A 25,762-nucleotide genomic window follows, 5' to 3' on the forward strand; every position below is an offset into this window, starting at 1 on the left:
CTTGGGAACTCCGGGTGCCGTCACCTCCTACAATTCATCCCGGCAAGCACTCCGCCTCAGCCAACTTTTCTCCCCCTCACCCCAACATCCACCTCTGCCAGGGAGAGAAGAGGAACTGGTTGGGTTCTGGAGACCCTTAGGGGGATCTGAGTGCTTGGGAAAGGCTCACAGATTCTGGAACCAAGTCCATAAATCTAAGTCGGGTCACGGAGTTTCTTGGGATGATGACAGATTCTCTTTGGAAGGCCTGAGGGGACTGCTGGTCAGAGACCCAGAGGAGGACCATGGGGACTGGGGTTGCTGGGGTGCTGAGATGATTAAATAGGGAGTAGGGCCCACAGAGTCCCACCTGGTATTTGGCAGAAGAGGAAACTGCTTCCCAGAATTGGGGGGCGGGGAACATGGCAAGCAGTGGCACAGAGAAGCCCTTCAGGGGAAGGCTCCCCTTGAGACGACAGACAATCCTCTCAGGGCTGGGGAGGCTCTGAAGGGTTCTGGCCCCGGTCAAGAAGAAAGAGGACTTCCATGGCGTAAAACTCAAGAGCATCTTCATTGAACAACTTAAAAACCAGTGGCTCTGGGACCGTTCCCCACGGACTCTCTGTCCTATTGTCACGTGCTCCCTGGGTCTGTATGGCTCCTGAGGGCAGAACTCGAGAGGAAGAAGGGGCCTCTGGGAGTGCCTGCCCCAGAGACACCGCTCACAGGAGCCACAGGGAGCCCAAGGACACCAGTAGAATGTAGCCCGTGAGGGCGACTGGGCTCAGGAAGGCAGGGCCAGCCCTGTTCGTGAACATCATGTCGGTGATCTGCTTCTTGATCCAGTAGGTGAAGTCGGAGGTGCTGGTGTAGATGCTCAGGAGGCGGGGCTGGTGGCAGCTCGGACTCCAGCTCACCACGCCCATCTGAATCCAGGTGTTGTTCATCTGGCAAACCAGGGAGCTGCCAGAATTATCCTGTGGAGCGGAGGAGGGGAGGCATGAAGGAGGCAGCGTGAGGACCTCACTGCAGGTGCTGTGGAAATTCACACCTTCTTGAACCAGATCCTGAGTGCGAGCTGCCTTGGGCTTGTGTCATCCCTGCTAATGAAGCATGGCTAGGAACCTGCTCTGTGACACGGGAGCTCTGCCCTGGGGCCCCAGCTCAGGGTCACACTGGCCTTCCTCTTCATTCTCCTGCTAACTCTTGATCAGAACCTCCACCCAACACCCGTCCCCACCTCTGTGCTCCCTTAAATTCCGGTGGGCCTCCAAGGTGCCACCCTTGACCACCTTACCTTCTTTCCCACACTCCTGCTTGCAGAGTGACTATTTGAAATGCAAACCAGCCCCCTCTTTTTGTGTAAAGCAAGTGGAAGTATAAGAATAATGTTAATAACAACAAGCATCAAAAACTCATAGCTGTTATGTCTGCTGAGAGCAGGTTTATGATTTTTTTAAAACTTCCTCTATGCTCTTCTGTATTGAAAAGTTTTATAAATCAGAAAACGGGCTGTCTCTATACATTTATATACATATATATATTTAATGTGACTCAAACCAAGATTTAAAGAACATAATCTAATGAAGAATGCACGAGACACTTAAGGAAAAAAAATAATAAAACTATACCTAAGAATTAAAAGAAGACTGACAAGCAGGTAAAGATATATTTTGGTTCTTAGGTGAGACGGCTGAAAACATGAAAATACCAATGCTCACCGTTTGGCTTTCTGCAGTATACAAGGCCAGATACCCTACCTGACCTTGCTGTAGATAATTAAATATGTGTGATGTTAAAAATTTCTCATTTTAGGGTGCCTGGGTGGCTCAGTGGGTTAAGCCGCTGCCTTCGGTTCAGGTCATGATCTCAGGGTCCTGGGATCGAGTCCCACATGGGGCTCTTTGTTCAGCAGGGAGCCTGCTTCCCTCTCTCTCTCTCTCTGCCTGCCTGTCTGTCTACTTGTGATCTCTGTCAAATAAATAAATAAAACCTTTAAAAAAAATTTCTCATTTTAAATGCACAGATGAGCTGGCAAGAAAATAAAGACTCCTCAGAGTCCAAAACCCAAGGGAGGGCTAAAACCCAGAGAGGTCAGCAAAGCCCACATGGCTTTGGTCCCAAGGCTATTTGCCAAACCCGGTGAAACTGAGCTTCCATTTCCACAGTGTTCCTCACTGGTGCCGGAGATAAAAGACAAAACCCAGGGCCTGTGCAAGGAGGGGAGCCCAAGGCAAAAACCTCCTGCAAAAAGCTACACCTCCAAAAAAGGACCATGCCCTCTGAGGACAGAGAAACTAGGAATACTTGCCCCTCATGTGAATTTGCAATTTGAATTCACACTATGTGTGTGATTCCAAAAACCCAACCAAGGATGTCGTTCAAAGTGGTCCTGGGTTCGTCATGTGCCCAGAGAATTCTCACAGAGGACACCCTAAGGAACATTTCCTCACTCTTTAAAGCATCATCCCACACATGGGGAAGTGGAGATACCATGAGCAAGTGCCAGCAGCAGGAAAAAAAAAAAAAAAAAGAGCATAATTAAAGACTTCTTGGCTTGAGACTCAGAGATTATCACCCAGGAAAGGTTCAGTGTTTCTGGAAATGCAGCACTATTTCATAGGCTTGGGAGGGAGGCTGTGGGTGTTGGCTGTGTTATTCTCTATTCTCTATATATGTTCTATAAATATGCTTTTGTCTCTTCAATAGAAAGCAAAAAATTATTTTAAAAGATAACAGTGTCAATCCTCCTTACGTCAATCTCTAAAGTTCACACAATTTCAAATAAAATGTCAGATGGATTTTTTTCCCAAGACCTTGATGATCTGATTCTAAAATTGATATTGAAGAGTATGAGTCCATGGATTCTATGACAGGTCTGAGAAAGAAGAGCAAATGGGAGAGTCAAGCTGGGGGCAGATTTGACCCACCAGAGTTAGATGTATTTCGAATCTGTAATTACAGAAACTGTGGTACTGGAATAAAAATAGGAAAACAGACAAGTCGTGCATTGGAGAGCCAACCCAATGCCAGCACGTGAGAAGATGTAGCACGTGCTCCAGAAAGCTCTGGGAAAGGAGATCTCTGTGGTAATGGTGGGAAACTGATGAAGAAAAATGAAGTTGGATCCTACCTAACAAAACTCTAGAGGAATTAAAACTCTCAACGTGAAAAGTTAAAGGCTCATTATAAACATGTAAGCCATGACTTTACCTTGAGATGAAGCCCATGTTTTAAAATAAGATTCAAAGACCACAAATTGCAAAGGGGAGATGTGTTGGGCTTAATTACATCAAAATTATGACTATTCAGTGAAGGACACTGAATCTCATTGAAGATAGATGATTAATTAAGATAGGGCATTTACTCTGTTTAAAACCAGGGAGAGGTCAATATTTAATATATTGTAAGGACACCCTGAATGTTAACAAGCAGAGAAAGAGAATTGAGAGACTGGGGAAGCTGGCAGAGTAGGAGAATCCTGGGCTCACCTCACCCCATGGATAAACCTAGATATCACCCACATCAGAGAAAATAAACCAGAAAATGACCCAAAGACTGGCAGAACAAACTCATCACAGCTAAATATAGAGAAGAAGCCACATTGAACAGGGTAGGAAGGGTCAGACCCAGTCAGGAGCCAAAATGACCTGTAAGACTGTCTGTGAGAGGGGGGGATGCCACAGGTGGAGGGAGGAGAGAGGAGTCCCTCAGGCACAGGGGATTCCCTCTGTGAAGACAAATGTCCATATCATTTGGCTTTGAAAACCAGAGGCACCTAACTTTGTGAGTTCTTACAATCCTGGAACTTTAAAAAATCAGTGGCTCAGCTCTGAGAGAGCCAGAGGGTCATAGGAAGTTGAGCCCCCGCTCTTAAAGAGATAGCATAACAAACAGCCATGGAGATACAACATAGAAGCAGCAATTTAAAAAACACCTAGCATATATGAGAAGGAGATTTATTTACTAATCTCAGAGTGTGTGCAGGAGAGGAAGGGATTTGGGGGAGACTTCTCCAGGAAGAAAAGACCCAGCAGGTGCATTTCTCACCCCCACCCTTTCAGCCTAGATACATGGATGGACACTGGCAGGAATCAGCCCCTTGGGAATCCTCTCCATCTAGTTTGCTAAAAGTGCATCCACATCCCACTCCTCCATCTGAGCTGGCCTCAGCGGAGTTTTCCCAGGCAGCTGAAGATCATCTTCCTGCAGTGGGCCAGCACAGACCTTGGTGGCACTGTGCAACCTGCAAGACATTCTCCTGCAGTCTCACCCCTTCCAACACACCCTTGGCAGGAGACCATCCAAAGCAGTGCCACAAGCTTGGCAGAGTGCAACCAGGCCAACAGGGTCCAGCACCACTCCAAATTGACTAGTTCTGGGGAGAGGGGAAGATAACCACCCCTACCAGTCCAGCTGTAGCCCCCAGCAGTGGCCTGGGGGCAGACATCAGGACTGACTACAGGCCCCACCCACCAGTGAAAGTTTTCAGGGGACAACACCTAAAAAGAGCATCCTACAGTTCAATGCTACTACAGTTCTTGCAAATACCTGGTCTGACTCAACTCAAGCCCATGGCAGCCCCAGACTGACCCAGTAACAATATAGGTACCAAATCCTACCCATAGCAGGTGAAGAGAGCCACTGCGGATGACTGGACTGGAGGCAAACATGGCTCAATCACAATAGTAGGGTGCACACAACACACATAGGAGACCCTCCTGAAGTGCCAATTCTGGTGAACCGGGAACATTGTACTGAGGGCACTACAAAACATCTTCTTCAGAAATCTCCTATTTGCAATAGCAGGAAGTGTAGCTGACTTTCCTAACACTTAGAAACAGACAGAGAGTTAGACAAAATGAGACAGAGGAATATGTCCCAAGCAAAAGAACAGGACAAAAATCACAGCAAGAAACCTAAACAAAATGGAGATAATATGTTTAAAGTAATGGTCATAATAAAGCACCTGGGTGACTTAGTTGGTTGAGCACCAACTCTCGATTTCAGCTCCAGTCATGATCTCACAGTAATGGGTTTGAGACTGTGTCAGTCTCTGTGCTCAACAGGGCAGTAGGGAGTCCATTGGAGATTCTTTCCCTCTGCCTCACTCTTCCTGCCCCCCCACCCCACTCCATTCATGTGCTCACTCTCGCTCTCTCTCTCTCTCAATAAATAAATAAATCTTAAAAAAATAATAATAAAGGAATGGTCATAAAGATACTCACTGGATTTGAGAAAAGAGTGGAGGACCCCAGTGAGTCCCTCAGCAAAGAGATAGAAGAGATAGAAAACATAAAAAATAACCAGAGATAAAGAAGTCAATAACTGAAATGAAAAATACACTGGATGGAATTTATAGTATATTAGAGGAAGCAGAAAAATAGGTCAGTGGCCTGGAGGACAGAAAAATGGAAAGCAACTAAGCTGAACAGGAGAGAGAAAAATAATAATAATAATAAAATAGATTAAGGGAACTCAGTAACATCATTAAGTGTAATAACATTCACCTTATAGGGATCCAAGAAGGAGAAGAGAAAAAAGGAGGGACAGAAAATATATTTGAAAAAATAATAGCTGAAAACCTCCCTAATCTGGGGAAGGAAACAAAGATCTACATCTAGGAAGCATGAAGAGCTCCTAATAAGATCAACTCAAGGAGGTCCACACCAAGACACATAGTAATTAAAATGGCAAAAAGTAGTGAAAAAAAAGAAAATGTTAAAAGCAGCAACAGAGAAGAAAACAGTTATACACAAAGGAAACCCCATAAAGCTATTAGCTGATTTTTCAGCAGAAACCTTGAAGACCTATATATTGATATATTCAGAGTGCTGAAAGGAAAAAAAAAAAATCTACAACCAATAATATGCTATCCAGTAAGTCTACCACTCAGAATAAAAGGAGAGATAAAGAGCTTCCCAAACAAACAAAAGTTAAGGAATTCATGGCCACTAAACCTGCTCTACAAGAAATATTAAAGGTGACATTTTGGTGGAAAGGAAAAACCATAAGCAGGAGTAAGAATAGTAGGAAGCACAAAAGCAGTAAAATAACTATATCTTTAAAATTAATCCAAGGACTCACAAAATAAAAAGATGTAAAGTTTGACACCATGTATCTAAAACATTAGGTAGGGGAGAGAGGAGTAAAGAATGGGTACAAACTTAAGTGACCACCAACTTAATAGATACTGCTATATGCAGAAGATGTTACATACAAATCTGAAGGTAACCACAAATAAAAAATTGATGGTAAATATGCAAAAAAAGAGAAAGGAATCCAAGTGTACCACTAAAGAAAGCCAGCAAATTGTGAGACAGCAAGAGAAGAAAAGAACAGAAGAGAACTACAGAAACAACCATAAAACAAGTAACAAAATGGCAACGAGTACATAACTCTCAATAGTGACTTTTAATGTAAATGAAGTAAATGTTCCAATCAAAAGACATACAGTGAAGAAACAGACAAAAAAGCAAGAATCGGGGGCACCTGGGTGGCTCAGTGTGTTAAAGCCTCTGCCGTTGGCTGAGGTCATGATCCCAGGGTCCTGAGATTGAGTCCTTCGTTGGGCTCTCTGCTCAGCAGGGAGCCTGCTTCCTACCCTCTCTCTCTGCCTGCCTCTCTGCCTACTTCTGATCTCTGTCAAATAAATAAATAAAATCTTTGAATTAAAAAAAAAAAGCAAGAATCATCTATATGCTGCCTACGGAAGACTACTTTCAGATTTAAAGACACATGCATATTGAAAGTGAGGGGATGGAGAAGCACTGATCATGCAAATAGAATTGAAAAGGAAGCTGGAGTAGAGAGAGAGTTAAGGGAGACTCCAGAGTGTCCACCCCAGTCTCCAGATCCCTGACAGTTTGGAAGTGGGGACCCCGTTCCCAGGAGACCAAAGGAGAGCAAAGTGGTAGGCTTGGCAAGATTTAAATCAAATCAATTTAAATCTAGACTTCTAATCTGACAGTGCATGTAATAACTAAAAGTGACTGCCCAAAGTGATGTTTAAGGAAGGAAGAAGCTTTGACATAAGGCACATTGGATTGAGGAGGTGGACAGAGATTTGAAAGAATAAAACCATTTAGTGTGGATTCTCTAACAGATTGAGACTGCTCAACAAACAAATACAGGAGGGAATGAGTAGCACAATGTCATTTATGCACGTGAAAATACACATACAGCAACACTATGCATTTTTCAAAGATACAGGCATCTTTAAAGATATGTAATAAACAGATTTAAGTAGGTGCCTTTGCAGAAGAGAATATGGATGATGAAGGGGAAAATCAAGACAGGGATAATCCAGCTAATGATGATAACATGAGGAGCCTTACCTGAGAGAGAAGATTAACTGGACTCCAAGGGCCCAGAGACAAAGAGAACTCAGAGACAATAGTGTGGAGAAAGAAAGATCTCAAATGTGGACATTTTCTTACCACAGTGAAATAAAACCAGAGCCCATAACAAAATGTGAACTACCCTAACAAAGGAAAATAAATTAACTTTCAAAAATGTTAAAGTAAAAACAGAATTAAAATCTATGATTATTATGTAGAGCGATAAGAAAACCACATGTGGCCAAGCCCCATGGCATATGGGCCTGAATTTCACATTGAGGAGTCTTGGTCTAAATAGTTTCCTCAAACAAGAGAGAATGAAAATAATTTATTCATTATTGTTCTCAGTTATGTATTAGCTCACATTCAGCTCAAGACACTTGAAAAGGAATTAATAAAGACAAAAAAGGGATAATCTGTGCAGTAGAAAGCAGAAAATCATCACCTTGAGAAATAAAATCAATAGGTTGTTCTTAAAAAAAACAACAGAATAGATAAGCACCTTGTAAATCTTGCCAAGAAGAACAGAAAGGGAAGGAAAATGCAAGTACTTCATGGTGTGAGTAGAAAAGAGGCAAGAACCGCATCCTGGGAAAATACACTTCTTCAGAATCTGAAGAATGTTTGTAACCTCCTCTTTGTGGATTGAAGTTCTGGATGAAATGAGTAATTTTTAAGAAAATGCAAATCACATAAGTCCAATAACCACGGGCAAAACAACTTAAAATTGTGCCCACAACCTACCCCTCAAAGGAAAACAGGCCTACATGGTTTCATAGGCAACTTCTATCCAGCATTCAAGGAGCAAATCTTTTATGTTGTTTCAAATGTTCCAGAACATGCACTAACATTTTTCAAGTGAAGCCTCGTCTCGATTCTTTATCTTGATACAGGAGGTGACCTCCTCAGCATGCCTTAAAAAGGAGCCCAGCCTCACTGGAGGAAGAAAACAAAATGCAAAGGCCAGGTGGGTCATGATGCATGGATGGCTGTCCCAGGACATTTCCTTCCCAGACCAGTACCTTTCCTGGGCCTTGCACCCACATGGCCCTGTGTCTGGCCCAGAGCCCAGCATGGGCTGTCTGTTGGATGAATAAACAAATTAAACATGTTCTTAAAAAAGGATATTATAAATCTGAATCTGACAGATGAGTGAAGCAGGAGGACACGGTGAGCAGGGAAAGACATCCTGGCGAGCAAGGCAGACAAGAGGAGTCTGCTCTCGGGGCTGACTCGGCAATTTGATCAGAGTGAGAAGTCATCTTGAGAGCTGCAGAAAATATGTCTTATGAAGCAAGGCATTCAGTCTTGGAATAAAAGAGCAGATCAGGAGGGAACCTGCAGAAAATATGTCTTATGAAGCAAGGCATTCAGTCTTGGAATAAAAGAGCAGATCAGGAAGGAACCTGCAGAAAATATGTCTTATGAAGCAAGGCATTCAGTCTTGGAATAAAAGAGCAGATCAGGAAGGAACCTCTCTTTCCCTGATAGATGATATGCCACATTAACATTGTGTTTCGTGATGAAGTGTGGGGAGAACATCTGTGAATGCCAGCAACAAGATAAGGCCCAGCTACAAATTCCAGGTTGTTTGGGGGAGACATGCCCAAGGGAATGAAAAAACCAAGCATCGTGAAAACCAAAGAGGTAAAATCATTACTAATTACAGCTCCTGGGATTGTAGGCCTGCGTAGCCCGAGAGAGTCAACTAAAAATTCTTGGAAATAACAAAAGAGTTCAGCTCACTCTTTTCCTCAAGATATTTTCAACAAGAGGATGAGTCTGGGAGAAGGAAATAAAGAAAGTGAAAATGAAGGAAGGTCTTGTCCTACTGAGGAAGAAGCTGTAGACTCTGATGGACTCTATTTTGTTAATTCAAGGCTAAATATGTGTGTGGGAAATATAAAGTGACCAGTAGCAGCATGAAATTGAAACATGACAACTTCTAAACTATTAAAGCAGAAAAGTAGAGAGGAAAAAAAATCAACCTAAAACATAAGGAGGGGGAACAAAAAGAAACATTCTTCTTGGTAAATGAATTAAAGGTTATGCTCCCAGATATGCTGACAAAAACAGCATCCAGCTCTATGCCATATTACAAGAGACACACTCAGGGTGCCTGGGTCGCTCAGTCATTAAGCATCTGCCTTCGGCTCAGGTCATGATCCCAGGGTCTTGGGATCGAGCCCCATGTCGGACTCCCTGCTCGGTGGATAGCCTGCTCCTCCCTCTGCCTCTGCCTCTCCTCGTGCTCTCTTGCTCACTTGCTCTTGCTCTATCTCAAATAGATAAAATCTTTCAAAAGGAGAGAGAGAGAGAAACACGCTCAAAACAAAATGGCGCTGTATCTCCTGGAAGACAGAGCCATGGAATATAGTTCTTGCACTGCAGTAGACAAGAAAAATCAGAAGTCTACCCATTGGAAAGGAGTTCAAGTGATCACTGCCGATGATTTGTCTCTGGACCTGCGAAATTAAAGAGAATCAACTAGGTCCAGAAAGAATGCTTGTTACATACGCACACACACGCGCGCGCATGCACAAACCAAATATATAATTCAAGCAGAAAATACAATGAAAGAAAACATACTGCTCACAAGAGATATAAATCATGTAGGCATATTCTTAAGCAGAAGCATGCAGTAACTATGTGGAGGAAACCATAAATTCCTTGCTCTAGACAGAAAGAAATCAAACAAAATAGTCTATTTTCCTGAAGTTAATCTATTAATTTCCACCAAAATCGCCAAAGTTATTTTCTTTTTGACATTCTACTGAGATTGTTCAGTTGGAATGAACATGGGAGAACAGCCAGGCAAATTCTTTAAAAGGAAAATGATGAAGGAGGACTTGTCTGACCACATACCAAAAAAAAAAAGGAATTAAAAAGCTACAATAATTTAAGAAGAGTGGAGTTGGCAGAGGAGTGAGACTGCAAGATTCAGAGACAGACCAAAATAAAATGGGAATGCAGAATATAATAAAGGGGGCATTTCTTTTTTTTTTTTTAAGATTTTATTTTTAAGTAGGCTCTATACCCAATATGGGGCTCAAACTCACAACCCCAAGATCAAGAGGCACATGCTCCACTGACTGAGCCAGCCAGGCAGCTCCTAAAGGGGCCATTTCTAATTCATTGCCAAGAAAAAATTAAGTATTCAATAAAAGATTATATTTGGAGGAAAGGCTATATTTGGAGGAAAATAATACATCCCTTCTATCAAACTTCCTGATGAATCGAAATTAAAATATTTAAAGAAAAGAATTAAGAACATGTATGAGTGAATAATTTCATAATCTTAGAGTGGGAAAGGTACTTCTAGGCACAGCACAAAAACCACTATCATCAAGGGAAATAATGATAAATCAAATTTTTAAATAACTCTTTGGAAAAAAAAGTCCACACCAAAAAAAGGCAAATGATGGACAAATAGGGTAAAATATTGTAAAGCATTTTATAAAGGGTTAAAACTTCCAGCTCCCAAAGCTTTAAATAACTTTTTTATTTTGAAGTAGTTTGAGACTCACAAAGAAGTTACAAGTATATATTTATCCAGATTTACTAATTGTTAATATTTTACCGTATTTGTTTTATATACTCTCTCTCCGTGTATGTATGTGTGTTTATATAAAAAGTACACATATTTATAAAACATTTTAAATTATGTTGAAAAAGACATGATATTCCTTCACCTATAATAAGTACAGCATATAATACTCAGAGTTTTTACAAATCAATAAAAACAAAAGTAGTTTAATAGAAAATCAGGAGCAAAGGACCAAGAAAAGTGTTAATGGTCCACTGAACAACTCAAGCATCTTAGTCTGGACACCTTCTGTTCTTTTACAATCTATTTAGAAGTTGAGCTCTTGTCCCTGACCCTGGGTAAGTGCTTGGGCAGAACCAGAAGGCCTTGCTCACTGTGATTAATGTAATCATAGTCGCTGTGATGACACAGTCACATAAACATACTTCAATTCAGAAATCAGAATATCCATTCCCACACAACAGTCACGATGCCACACTTAACTGAAGGTAAAACTTCTCCCCACTGCTATCTAGGGCTTTTGGCAAGCAGGAGGCCTGGGAAGGAGGAAGCCAGGTCTACTTTCCCCATTCCTTCCCTTCAGCAACCCTTCCAACCCCATCTTGCTAACCAGTTTTCTAAACGTTCCAAGGTTAAAGCAGGAGAGTGAGGAGGCAAGGGAACCTGCTCATCCCCCAGGCACTTCCTGCTCTCTGGATCTTGGGGAGATTGATACCTGACTACCGCTGAGTGGGCCAGCACCATATTCTGAGTGGTCTTGTTGAAACCCCTCCCCAGAGATCTGACTGTGGGACAGGCACCCTCCCCCACCCCCATCCTTTAGAGGGGGAGGAGTAAGTGCGCAGGAGCAGCTCTTTCCTGGGAAATTCTCCTCATAAAATCACCTCCCACTTTACCATCTTGATCCTTTGATACACACACACACACTGTCAGTCACACAACTACCTTTGAATCCGGTTACACAGTATATTTTGATGACTTCATTGAAACTTCCTACTTAATACCTGTTGCACAGGCAATTTACAAAATTGCCTGATTTCATGAAATTAAAGCAGATATAAAAGTTTTAGTCTACAAGAGGAACAAAAGTTAAAATAAGGGACGCCTGTGTGGCTCAGTTGGTTAAGCAGCTGCCTTCGGCTCAGGTCATGATCCCGCCGTCCTGGGATCGAGTCCCACATCGGGCTCCTTGCTCAGCGGGGAGCCTGCTTCTCCCTCTGCCTCTGCCTGCCATTCTGTCTGCCTGTGCTTGCTCTCTCTCCCTCTCTCTCTCTGACAAATACATAAAATCTTTTAAAAAAAAGTTAAAATAAAAATAATGCCTACTTCTGGTGATGACATAGAGAAAATACTGTTGGTGTTGATATAAATCAATCAAATATTTGAGAAAGCTAATTTGTCAATATTTTTAAAAATTTTAAATGTGCATACAACTGATCTTGCAATTACACTTTTAAAAATTTATTTAGAGAAATATTTGAACAAATGTGCAAAGATCTATGAATAAAGATTTTTACTCTGGCATGGTAGAAAAATACTGAAATGAGTTAATAAGTCTATCAATAGGAGAATGATTATATAGATTATGCCATATGAGAGAATTGTTGTTCAGTATTTAGGAAGAAAGGACTGTATTTATATAGACAGTCTGAGATAGCTCGAGATCTATTTCAAGTAAAAGAAACAATTTGGAGAATAAAATTATAATACAGTCTTTCATTAAAGATTAAAAACTAGGAAGAGACCCTAAAACTTTTTTAGAGGTTCATATATGAATAGAAAGAAAGTGTTAAGGATAGAAACTAAGCAACTTAGAGGGGAAATTTCTAGGTAGTTTGATTATAGGAGAGTTTCGTTTCCCAATTTTTTCATTTATGTACCCACCTTTTGAAGGAAATGCATGCATTTCCTTTCAAATCACACTATATATATTTTTAAAATAAGGTAGCCATAAAGGAATCACAATAATACAAAATTTAAGAGATGAAATCACATTTAATTAAAAGATGATTTCATGGTTTTAAGTACTTCAAACACAAAACTAAATCTTCTTGCTCAAGAAGATAGGAAAAAAAAATTCGAGCCCAAGGGAAGAAGGACAAAAATTAAGAGAAATATAAAACAGTGAGATAAATATTAAAAACTTAACTACATACCAGGCAACTAGGCAAGTTGCAACATATTTCATGTAATTGGTATTGCTGTATGTATTACCCCATGTATAACCACATGATGACTTGGTCAGAAATCATTAATGAAACAAACAAGCACACGTGTATTTGGGGATGGAAAAAAAACACTTCTAAATAAGTCATGGGTCAAAATAAAATAAGAATGGGAATTATAGAAAATACTTGAAAGTGGATAATAGTAAAAATGCTACATATTAAAATATGTGGCATTAGGCTAAAGCAGTATTTAGAGGGAAATTTGTAGCCTTAAACACTTTTTTTTTTTTTTAAGATTTTATGTATTTATTTGACAGAGATCACAAGTAGGCAGAGCAGCAGGCGGGAGGAGGGGGGAAGCAGGCTCCTTGCTGAGCAGAGAGACTCATCCCATGACCCTGGGATTATGACCTGAGTCAAAGGCAGGGGCTTTAACCCACTGAGCAACCCAGGCGCCCTGCCTTAAACACCTTTATTAGAAAAGAAAAAAGCTCAAAAATACATTGGAGGTCTTCTTTATCCACTTATTTATTGGTGGGCCCTTGGGCTGCTTCCATATTTTGGCTGTTGTAAATAATGCAATCTGTGTAGGGATGCATTTATCTTTCCAGATTAGTGTTTTCGTTTTCTTCAGGTAGATACCCAGCAGTGGAATTATTGAATCATAGAGTGGTTCTACTCTTTAACTTTATGAGGAAATTCCACACTGTTTTCCACAGTGGCAGCACTGGTTTGCATTCCCACCAACAGTGCAAGAGGGTCCCCCCTTTCTCCACATCCTCATGGATGCTTGTTGTTTCTTGTGTTGTTAATTTTAGCCATTCTGACAGGCATGAGGTGATATCTCATTGTGGTTTTGATTTGTATTACTCTGATGATGAGCGATGAGCATCTTTTCATGGGACTGTTGGCCATCTGTAGGTCTTCTTTGGAAGAAATGTCTTTTCAGGCCCTCTACTCATTTTCATCAGATTTTTGAGTTTTTTGTTGGTTTGGGGTATTTTTTTATGTTGATGGTTTCTTTACATATCTTGGATAATTAACCCACTATAGGAAATATCATTTGCAAATACCTTCTCCCATTCCGTAGGTTGCCTTTTCATTCTGTTGATGCTTTCCCTTCCTGTGCAAAAGTTTTTAGTTTGGTGTAGTCCTAATTGTATTGTTTTTGTTTAGCTCTTGTTGGCCTTACCTGAGGAGACAGATTCAAAAACATAATGCTAAGACTGATATGCAAGAGTTTATTGCCTGTTTTCTTTTAGGATTTTTATGGTTTGGGGGTCTTACATTTAGGTCTTTAATCCATCTTGAGTTTATTTTTGTGTATGGTGTAAGAAAAGTGTCGAGTTTCACTTATTTGTGTGTAGCTGTTTGGTTTTCCCAACACTACTTATTAATGAGACAGTCTTTTCCTCATTGTCTATTCTTGCCTCCTTTGCCATAGATTAATTAACCATGTAATCATGGGTTTGTTTGGGGGCTCTCTATTCTGTTCCACTGATCTGTGCCCATTTTTGTGCCAGTACCATACTGTTTTGATTACTCTAGTTTGTGGTATAGCTTGCAGTCTGGGACTGTGATACCTCCAGCTTTGTTCTTCTTTCTCAAGTTTGTTTTATCTATTCTGGGTCTTTAGTGGCTTTATACAAATTTTAGGATTTTTTTTTCTAGTTCTGTCAAAATTCCTGTTGGTATTAAGACAGGGATTGAACTGAATCTGTAGATTCAGTTGGGTAGTATGGACATTTTAATGATTAATTCTTCCAAACCATGAACATGGTATATTTTTCCATTTATTTGGGTTGTCTTCAATTTCTTTCATCAATGTCTTATAATTTTCAGAGTACAAGTTTTTCACCTCATTGGTTAAATCTATTCCTAGGCATTTTATTCTTTTTGATGCAATCATAAATGGAGTTGTTTTCTTAATATCTTTCTGTTACTTCATTATTAGTGTATAGAAAGGTAACAGATTTCTATATATTCATTTTGTATCCTGCAACTTTACTGAATTCCTTTATTCTGTTAGTTTTTTGATGGAGTCTGTAGGGTTTTCTATATATAGTATATCATTTGCAAATAGAAACAGTTTTACTTCTTCTTTACTAATTTGGATGCCTTTTATTCCTTTTGTTTGTCTGATTGCAGTGACTAAAACTTCAATACTATGTTGAGTAAAAGTGGCAAGAGTGAACATCCTTGCCTAGTTCCTGACCTTAGAGAAAAAGCTTTCAGTTTTTCATCATGAGTATTTTGTGCTGGCGGATTGTCATATATGGCTTCTATCATGTTGTATCTTGCCTCAATACACTTTTTGCTGAGAGTTTTTACTATGAATCGATGTTGAATTTTGCCAAATGCTTTTTCTACATCTAATGAAATGATCATATGATTTTTATCCTTTGGTTAATGTGTTGTATCATGTTGATTGATTTGCAGATATTGAACCATCTTTGCATCCTGGAAAAAATCCCACTTGATCTGGTGAATGATTCTTTTAATGTATTGTTGAATTCAGTTTGTTAATATTCTGTTGAGGATTTTTGCTTCGATGTTCATTAGGTACATTGCTCTATAATTTTCTTTTTGTGTACTGTCTTTGTCTGGTTTTAGTATCAGGGTAGTGCTGGCTTCATGGAATAAATTTGGAGCCATTCTTTCCTCTTCAATTTTTTGGAATAGTTTGAGAAGAACAGGTATTAAATCTTCTTTAAATGTTTGGTAGAGGGGCGCCTGAGTGGCTCAGTGGGTTAAGCCTCTGCCTTTTGTTTAGGTCATGATCTCAGGGTCCTGGGATTGAGCCCCACATCAGCTTCTCTGCTCAGCGGGGAACCTGCTTCCCCCCTCTCTCTGCCTGCCTCTCTGCCTACTTGTGATCTCTCTGTGTCAAATAAATAAAATAAAATAAAATAAAATAATCCAACCTCTTTTTTAAAAAAATAAAAAATAAATGTTTGTTAGAATTTGCCTGTGAAGTCATCTTATCCTGGACTTTTTTTGAGGGGGAGTTTTTTTTATTACTGATTCATTTTTCATTACTAGCGATCAGCCTGTTCCAAATTTTGATTTCTTCCTCATTAATTCTTGGAAAATTATATGTTTCTAGGAAGTTATCTATTTCTTCTAGGTTGTCCAATTTTTTAGTGTATTATTTTTCACAGTCATCTCTTATAATTCTTTGTATTTCTGTGATGTTAGTTGAACTTCTCTTTCATTTCTAATTTCATTGTTTATTTGAACCCTCTCTCATTTCCTTGATGAGCCTGCTAAAGGTTTATCGATTTTATCTTTTCAAAGAACCAGCTCCTAATTTGAGTGATATTTTCTATTGCTTTTTTAGTCTCTATTTTATTTATATCACTCCAATGTTTATTATTTCCTTCTACTAACTTTGGGATTTGTTCTTTTTCTTGTTCCTTCAGATGTAAGTTTAGATTGTCTGACATTTTGTTTCTCAAGGTAGGCCTGTATATTACAAACTTCTTTTTAGTCAAAGCGTTGTCAGTTTTGTTTTTTGCTTTGTTTTGAAAAAACTAGTCATTACTTTCAATGTTACTTTATTGTTTATTATGGTCTCTATTTTTTTTTAATTAATTATTTATTTATTTGACAGAGAGAGATCACAAGTAGGCAGAGAGGCAGGCAGAGAGAGAGAGAGAGGAGGAAGCAGGCTCCCTGCTGAGCAGAGAGCCCGATGCGGGACTCGATCCCAGGACCCTGAGATCATGACCTGAGCCGAAGGCAGCGGCTTAACCCACTGAGCCACCCAGGTGCCCCTATGGTCTCTATTTTTATTTATTTATGATTTTTTTGTTATTTCCTTCCTCTACTAAATTTTAGCTACAACTCTTCTTTTTCTAGCTCCTTGTGGTGTAATGTTATTTATTTGAATTTTTTTTAATATAAGCACTTATAACATAAATTTCACTCTAAAATCTGCTTTGCTGCATCTCATAGGTTTTAGAATAGTTTTTTCTTTATCTTTTCTTTTGAGACATATTTTGACTTGCCATCTTATTTGACCCATTGCTTGTGCAGTAGTGTGTTATTTAATATTTATGTATTAAATATTTAATATTTACATTGTAAACTTTCCAGTTTTGTTTTATTGTTGATATTGTTGGAAAATATCTTTGGTATGATTTCAGTCTTAAATCTGTAATATTTATCTTATATTTTGATCAGAGTATTCTTCTTTTTCTTTTTATTTAAATTTTTTATTTTTTTAATTTATTTGACAGACAGAGATCACAAGTAGGCAGAGAGGCAGGCAGAGAGAGGAGGAAGCAGGCTTCTTGCTGAGCAGAGAAGCCCAATGTGGGGCTCGATCCCAGGACCCTGGGATCATGACCTGAGCTGAAAGCAGAGGCTTTAACCCACTGAGCCACCCAGGCGCCCCTATTCTTCTCTTTCTTATATTTTGATCAGAGTATTCTTCTATGTATTCTTGAAGGAAAATATGTATTTTTTCTTGGATGGAATATATTCTATACATCTCTTAGGACCATGTATTTTGAAATATGCTTCAAGTAAAAAACGTCCTTGTTGAAAAAAAAAATAGTAACTTTTACTGAGGGTACTCATTTAAAATAAAGCATATCGAGGGCACCTTGGTGGTTCAGTGGGTTAAACCTCTGCCTTTGGGCTCAGGTCATGGTCTCAGGGTCCTGGGATTGAGCCCTGCATGGGGCTTTCTGCTTAGCAGGGAGCCTGCTTCCCCCCATCTCTCTGCCTGCCTCTCTGCCTACCTTTGATATCTCTCTGTCAAATAAATAAATAAATAAATAAAATCTGTAAAAAAATAAAGCATATCAGTGGGGAGGTGGGGGCATGGGTGAAATAGGTGATGGGGAGTAAGAGTCCACTTACCATCATGAGCACTGCATAATGATGCATAGATTTGCTGAATCACTATATTGTACACCTAAAACTAATGTAACACTGTACGTTAACTATATTGGAATTAAAATTAAAAACAGCAAATATTTTTAAAGAGGAACTGATTTGCCTCATCTCAAAAATTTTGGTCCATTGCATATCCATTCTCATTTGTCTCAAGTTATTTTTTTAATTTCCTCTTTGATTTCTTCATTGACTCATTGCTTATTTGGGAGTGTGTAGTTTAGCTTCCACATTTCCATTTTTTTTCCAGGGTTTTAATTTTTTTAATTAATTTTTTTTTTGTAATTGATTTCTAGTTTCATACTGTTGTGGTCAGAAAGATGCTTGATAGGATTTCAATCTTCTTAAATTCACTAAACTTGTTTTGGGGGCCTAACATGTGATCTATCCTGGAGAATGATCTATCCTGGAGAACGTGCACTTGTGAACTTGAAAAGAATGTGTATTCTGCAGTTTTTGGATGGGATGTTTTATATATATGTATGTATAATATATACATTATATATACACCACATATATATATACACACACATACATATATATTATATATATAAAACATTCAGCAGCATATATACTATATTAAAGTCCATCTGACCTAGTGGGTTGTTTCCTTGCTAAATTACCCCAAAATTGTTGTACTACTGTTAATTTCTTCTTTTACATCTGTTAATACTTGCTTTACGTATTTAGATGTTCCTATATCGGGTGCATAGATATTTACAATTGTTATATCCTCTTGTTAGGTTCATTCCTTTATCATTACGCAATCCCCTTCTTTATTACATTAGGGTTTTTTTTTTTTTTTAATTTCTTTTGTCTGATATAAGCATTGCTACCCCAGGTTTTTTTTTCCTTTTTGCTTCAATTTGCATGGAATATCTTTTTCCATCCCTTCACTTTCAGGTTGCATGTATCTTTAGTTCTGAAGTGAGTCTCTTATAGGCAGCATATAAATGGGTCTTGCTTTTTTTTTTTTTAAATCCATTCAGTTAAGTGGAGCACATTTAGCGCATTTACATTTAAAGTAATTACTGATAGTTATATACTTACTGCCATTTTGTTAATTGTTATCTGGTTGTTTTTATAGTTCTTCTCTGTTCCTTTCTTCCTCTCTCGTTCTCTTCTCTTGAGATTTGACGACTTTCTTTGGTGTTATGCTTAGATTCCTTTCTCTTTGTGTGTTTGGGGGGGTATTTATTAGAGGTTTTTGACTTGTGTTTACCATTGAGGTTCATAACATCCTATCTATATAACAATCTATTTTAAGTTAACATCACTTAAGTTTGAACATATTTTCAACACTACATTTTTATACCCCCATCACCTCCACATTTTGTGTATATGATGTCCTTTTTTTTTTTTTTTTTTTAATTTGCAATGGGTGCCATTGGGACAAATGCAAGTCCACATGAGGAAATAAATAAAAATAATTCTCTCTCAATCTTACACCATTCACAAAATGAATGCCTATGGATTTAAGATGTCAATGTGAACACCAAAATTTCCAAACTTTTAAGAAAAATATAATACGGGAAAATGTCTTTATGACCTCAGGAAAAGGAAAGATTTCTTAAATAAGATGCAGAAAGCATAAACCAGAAAGGAAAACATGGATCTACATTTGATACCATAAAACCTAAACTTGGGGTACCTGGGTGGCTCAGGGGGTTCAGCCTCTGCCTTCGGCTTGGGTCATGATCTCAGGGTCCTGGGATTGAGCCCCGCATCGGGCTCTCTGCTCAGCGCGGAGCCTGCTTCCTCCCCTCGCCTGTCTGCCTGCCTCTCTGCCTACTTGTGATCTCTCTCTCTGTCAAATGAATAAATAAAATCTTTAAAAAAAAAAAAAAAACCTAAACTGCTCTTCAGCAACAGATGTTGGGAGCATAATGAAAAACTGGGACAAGATACCTGAAATATATACAATGAAGACAGAACCAGTATCCAAAATACAAAAATATAATAAAAAGAAAAAGGTAAACAATAGAAAATGTGCAAAGTGGCTGAAATAGTGATTCATAGAAGAAGAATCACGAATGGAGAACGAGCACGGGAAAAGATGTATAACTGTACTAGTAACTGGGGACATGCCCACAGCAACCACAATGGTGTACTATCACTCTGTTTCTCACTTAACAGAATGGAAAATGTGTTATAGTCTGCCAGTACCAAAAATGTTGGCAACAATAGGGAAGAGCAGAATTCTCAAACGCTGCTCTAAGAATACGGATTCGTGCAATCACTTTGGAAAACAATTCGGCAAGAACTATTGAAGATGAAGATATGCACAGCCTATGACCCACAAGTTCCCTGTGGGATACATCCCATCGAGAAATTTTGGAACGTGTAAATGGGGAGATGTGTGTGAGACTACCTAGCAGTGTGTGATATGAAAAGAACTGAAACCTGGGGCGCCTAGGTGGCTAGGTCGGTTGAGCATCTGACTTGATTTCGGCTCAAGTCATGATCTCAGGGTCATGCGATGGAGCCCTGTGTTGGGCTCAGCAGGGAATCTGCTTGAGATTCTCTCCCTCTGCCCATCCCCTGTTCCCTGTGCGTGCACGTGCTTGCTTTCTTCTTCTCTCTCAAAAATAAATGAATACAATCTTTAAAAAAAATTTTTTTGAAGACCTGAGATGCATTGCCAATTATTACCATTATTGGGGACAAATGCAAAGATTACTTTCTGCCCTATTTTACAGACTTGGAAAATGAAGACCAAGGAAAGGAGATTTTCATAAGGTTATATAGTGCCCTGTGAAAAGGAAGACATGGCGCCTGAAAGCCCTCTCCCTGCCCTGGGCCACACACCCCGCACCTGACAAGAGTCCATGCCCCATTCTGAGCTGACACACAGCATGTCCTTCCCAATGAAGTCCTTCTTGTCCTTCAAGAAGAGGAACTGATACTGCTGATGGCAGCTTTCACTGCTTATGATCTTGACAGCCATCTCATGAAGACTGTAGGTGTTCTTTGGGGTTACTGAAGAGAGAGAGAGAGAAAGAGAGAGAGAGAGATCCTTCCTTGTCATCCCTGCAACTGTCGGGCACACCTACAACTTGAAGTTGCCCAGATTCACCAGGGTGAGAGGCAGGGCTGTTTCCTGGGATGGTAATTTGTGAAGGCCCCATCCCCATGCCTGACTTTTGCGGGGTGGGGAACACTAAACTCATTAAAAGGACTGAAGCAAAATTATCCCCGGGGGCTCAGAACAACACCCAGGCACTTAATGAGGACGAGGAGAGATTCCTGCAATAATTCAGGTTTCATGAGGGTGGAGGCTAAACTCTGACAGCTCCAAGGCTACCTGGTAAGATGTCAAGACCCCAGAGCCCAAAGTGCACCACCCCCTGGAAGGCAGGATCCCACAAACACTCCTCGATTCTAGGACTCGAGGGTGGCTCCCACAAAGGCCAGATCTCCAGGAATTATTGGTGCCTGGTGGTAATGAGTATGCATGAATGCTGCCCAAAGCCTTAATGCTTCCTGAGACCATGGCCCATATACCACTTGCAGACAGAGAACCCCATTGATAGCCAAAGATCAATTCCCTGTCATGTTGCAAGTTGTGGGCTTGGCACTGGATTTAACCCCACTTTGGCAACAGAGGTTCATGAAGGTTATGTACGTCTTTTACACAAGAGCCCTGTATGTATCTTCCTAGCAACAGAGGTCAGGGTAATGTGCAGTGTGTGTGAGTTCTCAGGAATGTGTGCTGATGGAGGGAACAAGTGAATAAAGGAATGAACAAAGAGAGGCGCCTGGGTGGCTCATTCAGTTGGGCGTCCAACTCCTGATTTTGGCTCAGGTCATAATCTCGGCGATCGTGGGATCGAGCCCCAGATTAGGCTCCGGGATGGGCATGGAGCTTGCTTGGGATTTTCTCTCTCCTTCTGCCTCACCCACCCCAACCCCAGCCCCCACTCACTCTCTGTTTCAAGTAAATAGATAGATAGATAGATAGATAGACTGATAAAATGAGCCCATGCTGGAGTTGTGTTCTGAAGAGTCCAGGGTCTTGGTCCCTCTGCCTGCCTTCACTCACCTTGAGTGCGTTTACGTCCCCACCCAATCACCCAGCACGAGGTTCCGACAGATGGCTTGAATCTGTTGTTGGGAAGGCAGACGGGCTGGATGAGGGGGGACCAGGAGATGTGGTCCCTGAGCTTCAGGAGAGCAATGTCCTGGGATATGAGGTTGCGGAAATCCTCATGAATCACAATGTGGGTGAGCAGGAGCTGAGTGCCGTTGCCTGGGAGGTGCTGGATTCCCATACTCACGGAGTACATTTTGGGGTCCTTGGATCTGCAGGGCCAGGGGTAGGAGGCAGGTAGCCAGCAGTGAGGCCAAAAGTGTTTGGAGAGACACAGACTGAGTAGAGCATAGCATCACCAGCCCCCTAGTCCCAGATCCCCAGATTTACCAGGGGGCTCCCCCTGGGGCCAGAAAGCAAAGCCCCTGGGACCCGCTGGCCATGCTGACTGACCTGTGCAGGCAGTGTGCAGCCGTGAGGACCCACTGGTGGTGGATGAGGGAGCCGCTGCAGATGTACGCTCCCAGAAACAGGATGCTCACGTGCCAAGGCCACTTGCCTACCTCCACCAGCTTCCCCTTCACCATCTTGCAGGCAGTGTTGGTATGACCACAGGTCTGTAACCAGGGATCTAGGGAAAATGGTAAAAGGGGACTATACCAGCCCAAAGCAGATTCTCAAGTGGCCCTCCAACTGCTGAGCACAGCAGACCATCGAGGCAGAGAGCACCACATTCTAGCCACCTCACAGGTGGCCAAGGGAATCTCATACTGCCCTAAAAATGACACCCAAAGGCCCAGAGGCAGCAAATGCCCAGCCAGAAAGGACTGGACAGTGATGCCACCTTGTACAACTCCAGGGCCCACCTTCACAGCCACGGCCCAAGAGGTGTGCTCTGTGTGACCATAGGTGGAAGTGAGTAGTGATGTCAGTCCCCACATTGCCCCTTCCTGTCCCCAACAGGGAGGAGTGGGAGGAGAAGGAGCTGCATGGAACTAGTTTGGAGACTGAGATCTTGAATTGGACCGTCTTGCACTGGGATTTAATAACTGAACATCGTTGAGGACAGGAAAGGGAGAAATGCTACCGCAAAGGTTGGAGACCAAGAAGAAAGACAAATAAGGTTTTTTATGCATATAGCCTGCTGTCACGTTTCGGCTGGCCAACAAGCTGTTAACACACAATCACGGATCAGAGGCAAAGCTAGACATGTGTTTACAGCCGTCAGAAGCTGGTGTGGTTCCAGAAAGTCTGTTTCCCTCAGTGTGCATGCCAAGCAGATCATCAGGGACTCAGAAGCAGTAACCAAGACTTGTCTTTGCCTAGGGAGGGCCCATGATGCTGGTGGAGGGGTCCATTAATAATCAGATAAGCCTAATAATCTATGGTGGTCCAAATACTTTAGCAGAAACATCTAGTGAGCCCTGCCTCATAGAAGTCCCCCCAAACCATTCAACCATGTCCCAGGGCAATGACATGTGGATGGCCGCTTCCCTTGCCACAGACTTCGATGGCTGGACACCTTTGCCCACAACAGGGCCTTCCACAGGGGTCCACAGGCACCCTCACGAGGCCCCACATCTCCACGGACTTTTGTCTTGCCTTGTTCTTTCACTGTTCCGTTCCTGCTCGTGTCTCTGTCCAGTGGCTTGCTGTCCTATGTTCCATCTCCCCTCAGCAGCGAGCCACATGTCCAGCTCCTCTCATGTGGTATGGTAGGGTCCTGGCTACCTTGTTTCAGAGGACAGCCTGCCCAACGGGCACTGTCCCACTCCGGGAGGAAAGAAGAGTTCCAGAAGCCTGCCCTTTCCTTCCTCACAAAGCTGTGGGCCCTGCGGAGCCAGGGTTCTCTACAATGACCTTCAGCACCTAAAAAGTGACTGACCTAGGGGCAGGCGTGGGCTTTGCATGCGTTCCCCAGGCTCACATCCATAACAACACCTACTCCAACCTTCTGCCTCAAAACTTCACACAGGAATGGCAGGATTCTGCCTGGAGATGCCAAGCTCCCCCAGATCCGGGGCGAGCCATGATGGATTGGCAGATCACCCTCCCCAGAGGCCCAGTATCACTAACCCACACACAGGGGACCCTCGGGGTCTCAAATGGACTCCACAGCAGACGACCTCTACCCCTTCTTAGAGCCCGGGAGTCACAGCACGCCCACTTACAAGCTGCACCTCGACATCGCGGCCCACGCTCAACTGTGGCAACAGGAAAACGTGTCTTGGCTCATTGACCTCTGTCTCTGTAAGGTCACACCCCCATACCGCCCACTCCCACATCATCGTAGGCTCCACAGTCAGCTCTGGGGGGGGCAGAGCCCACCCTCCCTGCCCTAAAACATCCCTGATGTCCAGGGGCAGCCTCGAGTAGGACAATCTCTCTGACTCACTCACTCTATAAGGCACTGGTCTCAGAAGGGGAGGTGCGCAGTGAGGGAAAAAGAAAGGCGAGGTCCCTGAGTTGGGGAACATGTCCCTACCCACAGACGCCACACCAGCATGTTTCCTGACAAGTGGCTGAGCGGTCAGCCGGCGGGTGACCTGAGCCAGGGCTGCCACGGCCAGATCCCACGCGGCAGCTGAGAGGACTTCTGTCACACGGCGCCCCAAATGTTTCACCTGGAAGAGTCTCCTGAAAACTGGTGTTGACTCCGGCTCCGCAAGTCGCGTAAGTCCCCTGGGCCTCAGTTTCTTCTTGTGAAATGGGGGTACTGTAAAGCCCAGCTCACATGGTTGAGACCATGGGTCGGTAGCATGAAGCCATCACTCACACCTCACACTGCCCTGGTTCTCTGAGATTGCGCCCCTCAAACAAGCTCATCTGGTCCAAGGCTGTTAGCTTGTTCCCGAATTTTTTTTTTTAAGATTTTATTTATTTGTGTGAGAGAGAGAGAGCAAGAGAGAGAGTGAGAAATAAGTGAGCACACAAGCAGGGGGAGCAGCAGGCAGAGGGAGAAGCAGGCTCCCCACTAAACTGGGACCCTGATGTGGGATTCCGTCCCAGGACCCTGAGATCATGACCTGAGCTGCATCAGCTCAATGGACTAAGCCACCCAGGCAACCCTGTTCCCCAGGTTCTAACAAGGCACTTCCCTCTAGTTGTGGCTACTCTGTGAACCAGAACTTCTGCGACACCCTCTGGGTCCCTAGGCTGGCACACCATGCAGGCTGGTAATGATGTGGCCATCAGGATATGGAGAAATTGAGGCATGAGGACAGCACCCCTCTCTCCCACCTCTCTCCCATGTTCTTAAAGCCTTACCTTCAAAATACAGGGTGTTCCCATCTCTGGCAGAGGCAAGTGGAGTTGTGAAGTTCTGAAGATCTCCTGGCCCACACTCCATGGCCAGCAGGTGCCCAGCCTGCACTGGTCCCCAATGGGACGTGGGGAGTGGGGGTGGGGCAGGGCATCTCCACTATGTGAGAATTCTAGAACTCATGGTTTGTTTATTCACGGTAGCGGGGAGTGGGCCTCTGCCGCAGGGTCGGGGGCTCACCCAGCTGGGACAGAAGCAGGATCCTGAGAAGGAGAGGGTGTGGTCATGGTGAGGGCTGGCCTGCGTGATAATGGGATGCTGCCGCCAGGCCGCTCCCTGGAATGATGCGCCTAGTGCCTAGCCCTGAGCCTGTGACAGCAGCTGGTATCTGGCTCACGACGGTGCCTCCTGGGCTCAGCCTTGACCTTGATGGTGCTCCTGTGTGCCTAGTCCTGAGCCCACTACAGCACCTGTAGACCCCAGTGCCCTGTCCAGTCTCCATGAAACCCTTCTGAGGGCACCCTGCAGGTGTGG

General features: G+C 42.3%; 1 protein-coding gene across 1 annotated transcript; it reads right to left on the reverse strand.

Moving 5' to 3' along the window:
* Positions 1 to 532: 532 nt before the first annotated feature.
* On the reverse strand, positions 533 to 25,373 carry LOC116600505 (putative serine protease 46). The gene is made up of 5 exons (XM_032360582.1): positions 25,234 to 25,373; positions 22,420 to 22,597; positions 21,979 to 22,238; positions 20,752 to 20,915; positions 533 to 956 (listed from the first exon to the last, which is right to left on the reverse strand). Exons 1-5 carry the CDS (start codon positions 25,313 to 25,315, stop codon positions 702 to 704), a joined length of 939 nt encoding a protein of 312 aa, XP_032216473.1. The 5' UTR covers positions 25,316 to 25,373; the 3' UTR covers positions 533 to 701.
* Positions 25,374 to 25,762: the final 389 nt, after the last annotated feature.

This window comes from Mustela erminea, chromosome 1, assembly GCF_009829155.1.
Source record: "Mustela erminea isolate mMusErm1 chromosome 1, mMusErm1.Pri, whole genome shotgun sequence".
NCBI lineage: Eukaryota > Metazoa > Chordata > Mammalia > Carnivora > Mustelidae > Mustela > Mustela erminea.

What these genes read in the sequence shown, in the direction of transcription:
- LOC116600505 (XM_032360582.1), bottom strand. Translation starts at nt 25,315, where the DNA reads ATGGAGTGTGGGCCAGGAGATCTTCAGAACTTCACAACTCCACTTGCC. An exon ending in GGGACGTAAACGCACTCAAG is followed by an intron (nt 20,916 to 21,978) that starts GTGAGTGAAGGC and finishes CTCTCTCTTCAG; the next exon opens with TAACCCCAAAGAACACCTAC. An exon ending in GGGGCATGGACTCTTGTCAG is followed by an intron (nt 957 to 20,751) that starts GTGCGGGGTGTG and finishes TCCGCTCCACAG; the next exon opens with GATAATTCTGGCAGCTCCCT.